The sequence below is a fragment of the Dipteris shenzhenensis genome, chromosome 15, assembly GCF_047967505.1.
Source record: "Dipteris shenzhenensis isolate YYH24624 ecotype China chromosome 15, Dip_SZ_1.0, whole genome shotgun sequence".
In the NCBI taxonomy this organism is placed as follows: Eukaryota; Viridiplantae; Streptophyta; class Polypodiopsida; order Gleicheniales; family Dipteridaceae; genus Dipteris; species Dipteris shenzhenensis.
In genome coordinates this window covers 16,249,095-16,260,888 of record NC_141610.1, presented here as the reverse complement: position 1 = coordinate 16,260,888, position 11,794 = coordinate 16,249,095, and the positions used below count along the sequence as shown (strand labels likewise).

Sequence of the window (11,794 nt, the reverse complement as noted above, 5' to 3'; positions counted from 1 at the left end):
CATTTGCATGCAAGAGAAGTAGAGGGATGCATAACAAAAGCAATCTAAGCTACAATGCATGCACTAAAAGGCAAATATGTCCCATAAATATTAATTCACAAGTGATGGAGAGCTAGGAACTCCCCTTTCTCGATATTCCATCCTTAATTTTTTCCCTTTCCAAGTCTTCATAATTCCATTCAACCCTAATTTCCAAAATTAAAGCTATCACATTTGATACAATCCTTTGGAGTTTGATACAAGTATCTCTTGAACCTCTTAAATTACATTTGCATGCAAGATAAGTAGAGGGATGCATAACAAAAGCAATCTAAGCTACAATGCATGCACTAAAAGGCAAATACATCCCATATGTCCCCCCATACAATGAAAAATGGAAAATTCCCATTAATTAGTTGTGGAGAAGAGAGGTGTGAAAAGGAAGAGAGCAAAGGCATGATTAAACTAAGGGATAAATGGGCAAGGGAGGAGTCCAATTAAGTGGGACCACTTAAGGGGGCATTAAAGAAGATTTCAAGGAGGATGAAGAGTAGACTACTTCCCATCCAAAGAGTCAAATTACAAGATAGGCCAACAATTCTTCCAACCCTTTTTTATCTTTTTTTTTAAATAAAATGCTGACTTGTCTTAAGAAAAAAGACAAGCTACATTCTTCCAACTCTCTTTAACAAATAGCACAAGATATGACCTTGTTCACCCCTAGGCTCAATATAGGATATGAATTGTTTTCATCTATCAATGCTGGTGATAACAAATTAAATCAAATCTAACGAGTAACAAGGAGCTCGTTAGCTTTCTATAAATCAGTATAGCATTCCACTTCAGCATTAGATTTACTGCCCACCCACATGTAGCATCTCCAATTTTCAAAGTTGGCCGTATAGTCAATCTTTTCAACTTGAACAGCAGTTCCGAAGAGCTTTCGATCAGCATAAGGTCTCATTCAAAGAAGAGTGGTTTCATTTGTCCTTCCTGTTCTTAAATATGCTTCTACGCAAGCTAATCCCAACGAGTTTCCAATTGCAGACAAATTTTTCCCATAGGGTATTAATTGACAAACGGGCATCCAAGACGCACGCACATAACGACCGGGACCAAATGGCAAACCAGGATATGTAGCTACACAATCTAACAAAACGAAATTTCTTCGCAATATGAAAAACCACCCCGATTATAACCTCCAGTCGTTACACAATCGATACGAAGATGTGTTTGCTACACCTCGACTGGGATGTTGGAAGAAGCAAAAGAAGGTATGCAAACGTTAGAAGCACATTAGGCTATGTTGGCAAACGTTAGAAAGGGGAGTTTCTAGATTTTCACCGTTTGCCAACCTAGCCTAATGTGCTTGAGGATGTTTGTTCATTGGCGGAAAATGAAGATAGGTTCAGAAATGCACTTGCGATGAGTGTGACAGGGTGACTAGTGATATTTGACTCGGTTAACGCATGCTTAACAATGAAAATTTCCATGAATCTTGGCCAAGCCCATTTTCTTAGTGCGTTTTTCATGAACCTATCGTACATCGAGTAATTTCTGCTTGCAACTTTCAAGTGCCTATCCGGCACAAAGATCAGGAAGGGAACAACCCTTTATTTATCTCGTTCTTGGTGCCTCACCTACCCATATTACACTTGTATCTGATACGAAGATGCGTTTGCTACACTTCGTTTATACTTCGTTAGAGTATATTAGATAAATCCAGAATGAAGCATCTCAGCAGTCGTTATAAAATCCCAGAAAACAGCTTGTAACAAAGAAAACCGACTCCAAATGTTATATCCCGCTTCCAGTCGACCGCAGGACAACCAGAGTACGAATGCTGCCTAATGCTAGCTTCCGATTGGAAGCCAAAAAAACCAAGAGCGGATAAATGGGTCAAATGGTGGTGCCGAAAGACACCTTAAATCACGAGCAGCAAAGGAATTTAACCCCCAAAGCCATAGAGAGTCCTGCCTTGTCGCTTCAGAGCATAGACAACGTCCATGGCGGTGACAGTCTTTCGACGGGCGTGCTCCGTGTAGGTAACAGCATCACGGATGACGTTTTCGAGGAAGATCTTGAGGACACCACGAGTTTCTTCGTAGATGAGGCCACTGATACGCTTGACACCGCCACGGCGAGCGAGGCGACGGATGGCAGGTTTGGTGATACCTTGGATGTTATCGCGAAGGACTTTACGGTGACGTTTGGCACCACCTTTGCCAAGGCCCTTACCGCCCTTTCCACGACCAGACATGGCTAATCAGAGGGACTATGCGAGCTCAGAAAGCTTCGGAAAGTGCAAGAAACGGAGCTTCAACAGTCTCACAAAATAGCTTCTTCTCAAAATGCAATGATCAGCTTGTGTCTACGCAATGGTTTTTATTCCCTCCTTACAGTAATTTCCCACCGTCCGATCTCTCTCCATCCCACGGTCCTCTCTTCGTCACCTTGTGTTTCTTTCAACATCGTTGGATCACGGATCGACGGCTTGCGTTTCTTTTGATGAAATTGAATTCTGTCCGTCCGATGGGGCGAACGGGAGACGGATCAACGCGCGGATCGCCACAAGGCCTACGCGGGCCGCTCGATCAGACCGCATCCAACGTCTTCAATCACCCTCCTTTGACCGTATCTCTTGTGAACCTTTAATAAATTGTTTTGGAGTCCTTGTGCCTCGTGGGGGGCGGTAGCGTCTCCTCTAGATAGAAAAAAACCGTCCTTTAGTGTATTTTGAACCGGCAAAAATGGAAAAAAACCATCTTAAGTGATGAGATATATCTTGAAAATCAAGGCTAGACACAGAGGCAGTGGGCGAGGCAAAGAACTCGGATTTTTGTGTTGCAGCAGATGCATATTTTCCAAAAGGTGCCCTTTTTCCAAAGATTGTAAGGGCGGCTCATTCAATGAGCCGACAACTGCTTAGAGCTGCAAGCAGTGCAGACTGTGTAGATGGGCAGCGTGGGTTTAGTGCCAGATCTTAAAGCCGGGCTCCAGCAGGTTCTCGAGACTTTGAGGCAAGCTCTTTGAAGACTCTTCTGATTTGACCACTCTCCTTCCCCTTCAAGGTAGACCACTCTCCTTCCCCTTCAAGGTAGACCACTCTAAGGAGCTCTTGTCACACAATGTTTCTTTTCTTCCCTCCACAAGAGCGTGACCAAAGCTCTGATACCACTGAAACCTTACTTGGGGGCCAGGGCTTCCTTTGAAGTTTGAAGATTGATTTGACAGGCTCACGAATCACAACTAGAAGTTTGAGTGCTCACTGCTCACAAGCAAAGCTAATAGCTGCATACAACTAGTAGGCAATGGGCATTGGGCATAGAGCCGAGACCATCGAGCAAAGATGTGACTGTTGACAGCAAGAGTAGAGTTTGAGAAAAGGGGAGGCGGCAAAACTTGACGTTGGACTTTTTGGAAAAGAGCCCTAAACTTCAAGAGATTAGAACCACACATCTAATGAGTGATCAAGGGTGAAGCTTGATCCATATGATCAAGGGATCTCATGCAAGCCACATGTGTCATGGGACCGATTTGTTTAAAATTATATCAATACTAATAATATAACCTTTAATTTTTACAAATGTAATAGCCCTAACAATGTGCGAATAAACAAACAATTTGGGGACTTATGTAATAGTCTATATATGTGGCCTTTCTTAGATGGTTTTTTGGTACTAGATACCTCCAACTACTATATCACACTTAGATGGTGCCCAATGATACCTCCAAGTACCACATTACACTTAGATGATTTTTTGGTACAAGATACCTCCAACTAATCACGCTTCTCATGGGTTGGTGCCCAATGATACCTCCAAGTACTACATTACACTTAGATGGTTTTTTGGTACAAGGTACAAGATACTTCCAACTAATCACGCTTCTCATGGGTTGGTGCCTAGTGAACTTGAGATGCTTCCTCAACCTTCCTTATGTTTGAGTTTGTGATATTACAACACAAATTTTGGGTCATCCTCCTTGTTTTCCTTAGATGAAATAAGGAATGCAAAGCTATCCCCTCTTCTATAGCATTAGTGAGGTCATCAAAGCCCTTTGAAGATGTGGTTCATTGTTCGTGTTTATCACATAGCCTCCAAGTAGAGGTAAAATATGACATAGCTCTCATTGTCTCATAGTTGCAATTTCCTTGCATGACTTGCCATGAAAAACTAGGAAAGCTATCCTATTTTGATAGAAATGTGGTTGTTTGAAAAACCCCATATGCTCTGTAAACTATATGTTCACTTAGTGGTGTCACAATCATATTTGTTTCTCCTTTGTACTTCATCCAATTGCACTCATGGAACACCCTATGCACTAAACTATTGTTGAGGCTTTGTTTGCTATATGTAGATTACATCCCTATGGAGACGCTAGATGCAATCGATATTGCTACATTGTGGTCATTTTATAGTCTATCCTAAGGGCATGCTAATTAATGTTGAAAGAGGTCACTTAATTAAGTTCCAAGTTTTAGGAATACTTATCTCTAGTTGCAATACTAGTTCACCTCTTATCCCACATTTTAAAATTTTAGCTCTAGGTTCCTTATTTGTTCTAGGCCTAGTGGAAAACTTATTATGGGATACTAGTTTTCCTAAAAGAAGTTCACACATTCCAAGTCTCTCCCAGCTCATAATTTACTTGCCTCGAGATTATTGAAGCCTCAAGATCTAGGTCCATGTATTCCAAGCTTTGTATTTAGGACCCTAGATTCAATGTGGCATCTCAATAGTCAAGACTACAAAATTAATGTCTCTTGGTATAGAAGAAGGTAGTTGTGATGCCATTAGCAATTATGATTGGTCATAAAGCACCAAACCAACCATACTATTAGATCAATTTGCAATTAAGTACAATGATACCTAGAGAGACACTAGGGCTATGGATGGATGATTATATAATTAAGAGTATTCAACACTAAGGAATGCAAAATAGATTTAGGTGACAACCTTGAAAAACCAAATAAGCCTTCAAATAGCACAAGTAACCTTAGAGAATACTAGGTTATGATCTTCGATGTGTGTTTATGTTAGCTTTAAGTATTTCCCATTGAGCACAGTAGAGTAAATGGAGAGCAATAGCAAAAACTAGAGACTTGCACTTGCTATTATTAGAAGATTGATTAAGTGGGTCAATGATGGACGAACTACTGAGAACAAGGATCAATGATGACAACAAAAGTAGTATGAATAGTTAGCCTTGCAAGATGACAAAAGTCTTAGTCAGATAGATGGATAAACCATTTAGTACTCAGTTTGCTCACATTTTGATTGCTTTTTCGTGATATGCAATCTGATCAAGATCCAAAATGCACCATTTGTCTTTTTTTATGACAACAAAATGATGCATAGATCGTCTATTTTATAAATAATGGGATACATTATGTTGTAGCAAATTTATACAAAGTAATATTAATTCAATATTGCTGAGGGCATAAAAGCCTATTTGAATGATATGATGATGAGGAGTAGAAACATTGTGATTGAAGCAAAGCATGGTTTGTTTGATGGAAGGAATCTCGAAATGCCCTTTCGGTAACATTTTCTCTCTATAAAATATGATTTGGTTTTTAAGATAGTAATGGCTCCAAAAATACATTCTTAAAGTAGGATAAATGTACGGGAATGACTACATCATGAGACTAACACTAGAAAGTATTTTGTAGCATAATATATGTACTAGAAAGTGTTGTGAAAGGGAATAATTGTGTGTTCGCACTAAATCCTATCTTAGAATAAGTACTAACTATATACTTTGGGGATGACGACAAGGGAGTTGGTCCACCTTCAACAATATTTAGATACATGACTATGTTCACAAGATAAGTACTAATTGTATACTTTGGGGATGATGACGAGTGAGTTGGTCCACCTTCAACAATCTTTGGATACATGACTATGTTCACAAGATAAATCTATAGCTATGCTTACGACACTTTGGGAAGAAGAATTACCCTTTGATACTCAAGCCATAAAGAACAATATCAACATCAAATGTTTTAAGAAGGATGAAATGCAAACTACTACCTATTTTAAGATTTTTTAAATAAATGCATTTATTGTTAGATTCTTTATATAGAGAAAGTAATATATTCATAACTATACAATGATATAATGAGGAGATATAAGTTGTCTCTAACTTGTGAATGATGGTTGAGCTAAACTTCTCTCTAACTAAACAATGATATAATGAGGAGATATAATGATGGTTGAGCAATTATGACCCAAAGATTGCAAAACATGATCTTACTAAGAAAATTCTAAATGTAGGAAATTTATGGGTTTTATTGTAATGGAAATATGCATTTTCATGGTATGAGATATTAAAGTTCAATAATAAACAAGCAAATACACCTGCACTTACATAAACTCTAGTCAATGTACAAATTGGTGAAAAATAGCTTGGAGTTGTAGTAAAGGAAACAATCTTGTCCACACAGTAGCTCTAGATACCATGTTTACCTACTTTGAATCCTGGAAACATTAGTTATGGGTCCTAAGACACAAGTTCAAAAATTTTAAATTCTAGGATGGGGGTATTCAGTCTACTAATTTTTGGTTATTTGTTAGATTCTAGGTTTGGGTATTGGGTCTACTAGGTTCAGATCTTGGGTCTATCGATTCCAAGTTTTTGTTTACGGTTCCAAGGTTACTAGTTTTGAATATTGTATACTAGATACTAGGTTTACTAGTTCCAAGTCTCGTATTTTCTTGGCTCACTTATACTATGATGAAAAACTTGAGCTGCACTAAAAGGAGATAGACAAATTGAAGATTCTAATTTTACCTATTCTAAACGGTGTGAACTTCTTTTTGGGTTTTAAGGTCCAGGTTCAAACTTTTGGGATTTTGGGTTTTGAGTATTGGGTTAATTGGATTCGATCCTAAGGTTTAGTGACTACAACTTGTACTTATTTCAATGTTCTAATGTCACAATTTTGAATATCATATACCTTGTTTTTTGACAGTGGATTCCTATTTTCATAGTTCCAAGGTTACTATTTTGAATATCATATTAGACTGGATAGTAGATTTACATCCTCATTCCTCTTCTTGACTCTTTGGGGTCATATGACCTGATTGAACTCTTTTAGTAGCTCTTCAATGTGTTCTTATAGCTGATCTTGTTGTGCTCAAGTCCCCTCAAAGACTTTTGAGGTTTGCTATGTTAACCTCACTTCCATAGTGGCTATGTGGGATCTCCACACTAAGACCTTGTCCTCATCAACTTGAGCTTCCAAAATTCCCACTTGAGTTTTCAAAATTATATTGTCTTTATCGACTTGGTCAACATGCTCCTTTGCTTATGGCGCCTGCTTCTTCCTTCATTCTGGCTTTGTCTTTTCAATCCTTTCACCACTGTGTGAAGTGAGTCCACTTTGTGCACCACCTTTGCCTTGTCTTCTAGTGCTTACTTCATCTTTGCCTGCTCTTCCTTTTGATTGGCTTCCAAAACACGAGTTGCACTCTTAGCTGGCTATTTTTTATGGCCAATTTTGAAAGTCATAGTTGGCCACTTTTATAGGGATGAAGTATTGTGTTGTGTGACATAGCACATTACAGCCTTGGCAAATTCACAACTTGTTGCCTTGAGTGCTTGCTCCTTCATGCAATGCTCCATGTCCATCTCTGGCACTCCTCTAAGAGTCAGGACACGAGACATCTACTAATTCCTCAACATAAGAATAAGCATTGTTGGTTAACATTGCCAAGCTTGTCTTAGTGACCTCGGTTAAGACTTTTCAATGTGTGTTCAGCTTCTTTTTTGGCCACTTTGTTCCAACCACTCGGAAAGATCGATTATGTCCTCGTCTTTAGGAGGATATAGCTCATTTGGATCTCTTTCAAACTATTTAGGATCTGTTGAATCGATTGTGCAATTGCATGCTTAAATGTTGAGAGGATATATACGAGTTGAATCTCTTTCTCTGGTCATGGAATGTTAGAAATTTTAATCTATCAAAGTTTTATATCTCATTGCCTCATCGATAAAGAGGTTCCTCATACCTCATATCTTCTCCTCCAGGACTTCTGAGCAAGCTTGGGATGCCTTGGAGACTATGTATCAGGCAAGAATGATGTTAAGGTCTTTATTAAGAAGAGAGCTTAATAATGTCAGGATACTAAAGGGTGACTCAATGTCAGATTATTTTGACTAAGATATATGACCTTAGAGAGTAGCTACTGAACATTGATGAAGTCATACATGATAGTCAACTTATATCCACACCATTGAATTCTTTGCCATAGATGTATTTGAGCTTTCATACTTCTTTGGATTTGTCCATGAGGGGTCATATAGTTCCACTCACTTTTTAGGAGGTTGTGGGGCTATTGTTACAACAAAGATAGACAAGGAAAAATATCTATGTTAAGGTGCAAGATGATGACTAAGCCTTGTTGGCTAAAGGAAAAATAAGCCTCACTTTGGTGGCTTTTAGTTTAGGACTAATTCAGGTCATTCATCAAAGAAGAATTCAAAATAGGCAAGTCAACCAAGAAAAAGGTTCAATGCCATTTAGGTCATCCATTAAAGAAAATAGGGAAGTCAACCCAAGAAAATGGCTAAATGCCATTATTGCAAGAAACCTGGACACCACATTAATGAACGCAAGAAAAGGTTTTAGAAACAAAGGAAATAGAGTGAAGATAGAATGAGTTTTGTACTCAAATGTATCAAATGCAAATAAGGGCATTGCCTCAGCAAACCTTGTTATAGAAGAATTTTAAATTTGCAGCTATGATGCCAAGTGTGATGCCAACCATGGGGTTGCCTCACTCAGTTTGAGTGATGCCTTAGATGATTTATGGTACTTTGATAGTGGTGCTTCTAAGCACATTACTTCAAGAAGAATTTATTTGTAGATTTGTAGCTTGCTCCTACTGAAAAAGAGTGTCTTGTAACAACAATTCTTCATATCTCGTGGAAGAAGTTGGGAGGGACTCTGTTGTCATCAATTGGTGGGACTGATTTATGCCTTCCACATTTCTTGTATGTGGAAGGGATAAAGAAGTTTTACTTCTTGTATGTGAAAGAAGTTGGGAGGATTTTGTTGTCATCAATTGGTGGGACTAATTTATGCCTTCCACATGTCTTGTATGTGCCAAGGATAAAGCAGTTTTACTTCTGTGTCTAGAAAAGAGGCTTGGTAATTATTTTTAAAGATGACAAGTTCATTGCTAAGGATAGAGAAAATGGCTATCAATAGCTACAAGCATGCTAAATTAGGGTTTGGACTAGCTAGAGAAACATGACAGCAAACTGTATAATGTATGTGTAGAGTTGCAAAAATGAAAAATGTAGAATTTGGCAATGTGAGGTATGGTAGTTTGTAGTTGTTGCAGAGACATGGGATGGTACATGATGCCTTCTTTGGAGACTCCTCCAAACACGTTTATGAAGGAGGCATATTGGGGAAAGTGCACAAGGATGCCTTTCCTAGAGATGGATTTGCTAGAGCTGAGAGAAAATGGCTTCTCATACATAGTGATGTGTGTCGTCCCATGAGGACACCAACTTTAGGACAACATCTATATTTTGGTACCTTCATATATGATTTTTCGGGTTTTCATGGGGATATCAATTGAAAGAGAAATAGATGCCTTTCACTCCTCCAAGCAAATTGTTGCTATGGCTGAAAATGAGTTTGGGTACAAGTGCAACCTTTGAGAATATATGGAGGGGAATACATCTCAAATTCCTTCAAAGAAAACTTGAAGGAAAGAGGCATTATGCATTAGTATAATACCCCCTTCTACGTATTTTCAAAATGGTGTTGCTAAGAGGAAGAATAGGTCTCTAATAGAAATGGATAGATGCATGATCAAAGGTGCAACACATGTTTTGAAGATGCCCCCCCAAGGCCTTGAAAATTGTGACTCCCTTTGAGACTTGGTCCAACAGAAACCCAAGGTGGACTACCTTAGCATGCTTGGTTGTGTAGCCTTTGCACATATGCCTAGTTAGTTGAGAAGTAAGCTAGATGATGAGGCAATTAAATGTATTTTTGTTGGCTACAACAAAGAGAGCAAGGCTTACGGTCCCTAAGATCCGTAGACAAGACAAGAAGGTTTTTTGTCAATAGAGATGTGTTTTTTGTAGAAAAGTCAGATCAGTCCATGACTTAGTTTGGTAGACAATTGCATTCAAGCACTCAAGATATTTGAAGGGTTTCTTCGAGTAGCAATTGAAGGCAATTCAAAGCAACTAGTAGAAAATTAGAATATTTAGCCTACACATGCTGATGCAAAAGAGCATTAGGATGCTCTAGATTAGGTCCAAAATTAACCTATCGCACATGAGAATGTGCTAGAAGTTGTTAGAGAAGAGAGGGCTACTTCATAAGAAGCTAGACCTAAGCTAGTGTTGTTATAGAATCTACAGGACAACAAACTTCCAGTCCCTCTCTTGTAGAACAAGGGCTAGCTCAAAAGGGACACATGGGAAAAACTTAGATGATACGGCTTCAATGAGTTCACTGTATGATACAAAGGAACCAAGCAATTTTGAGGATTCTTGAGACAATGAACATTGGATGAGAGCCATGTAGGTATAGTTGGACTCTATCATGAAAAGAACAATACATGGGAACTAGTGAATTTGCCCGTAGGGAAAAATCTATAAAGACAAAGTGGGTGTGCAAGATTGTAAGAAGATGTGATGGTACCATTGAAAAGTAAAAAATGCAAGGTTGGGTGCCAAGGCTATTCTCCATCCGAAGGAGATAGATTATGATGAACCTTTGGCCCCTCTTCTAGGTGACCAACATTATGTGCGTTGTTTCATTAGCTGCTCATTTTGATTGGAAAGTGCATCTAATTAGGATAGCCTCTTGGTTTCATATGCCTAATTAGGAGCATAAAGTATGTAGACTCTTCAAGGCACTTCATGGACTGAAACAAGCCACACATGCTTGATATGAGAAAATTCATATATTTTTTAGCAATCAGGATCTATAGAATAGTCCAATTGAGAGTACCCTTTATGTCAAGGAAAAAAAAAAGGAATTGTTGATTATCATCGTGGATGTGGATCATATAATACTCACAGGTACAAATGAGAAGAAAATGGCATAATTCTGATTTGGGGTTGTTACAACATTATTTGGTATTTTAGTTTATGCAAACAGATGAAGGCATTGTGCTCAAATAGTCTAAATATATTCAGGGACTGGTGCAAAGGTTGAATTTTTATGACTGCAAGCCTGTTCAACTCCCATGGAGCTAAGGTTGAGGCTGTCTATGCATGGTGTAGGTGAATTTTTTGATGTTGTTATTTACAATTAGGCTATTGGATGTCTTATTTATCTTTTTAATACCCATGAAAATATTGAGTTTAGTGTGTCCCACTTGAGTAGGTATATGCATAGCTCAAAGACATAACATTGATGTGCTGTAAAGCATGTTTTTAGATATTTGCGGTACTTGGTCTCTTGGTCTGCTCTATGTTGGGGGGGTGACTCTGACTTGGGCATGCTCTCAATGATTCAAATCGGGCTAGCGATTATGACACTAAACATTCCCCTAGTGGAAATTCTCTTTAATGTCAGTTCCTGCATTTCATGGTTGCGCAAGAAACAATCCATTTTGGCAACTTCATCTTGTGAAGCTGGGTGTATGGCAAATTTTACAACCATAGGCACAATGTTCTGGCCATCCTGCTGCTTCCAACTAATGAAATCCGTGTGGCTGTACTAAGCATTCATCTTATACCTTTTCATTTTCAAGTTGTGTAGACATGAGAGTCTAGTTTGAAATGCGTACATCAACATGAATTAAATTTATGCTCTTGATGAATGATTAGAGTT

At 38.6% G+C, this 11,794-nt stretch overlaps 1 protein-coding gene across 1 annotated transcript; it reads right to left on the bottom strand.

Moving 5' to 3' along the window:
- Window positions 1-1,573: 1,573 nt before the first annotated feature.
- LOC147893443 (histone H4) lies at window positions 1,574-2,331 on the bottom strand. The gene has a single exon (XM_087385990.1). The coding sequence runs from the start codon at window positions 2,237-2,239 to the stop codon at window positions 1,928-1,930; it is 312 nt and encodes a 103-aa protein (XP_087242116.1). The 5' UTR covers window positions 2,240-2,331; the 3' UTR covers window positions 1,574-1,927.
- Between the last annotated feature and the right edge of the window lie 9,463 nt (window positions 2,332-11,794).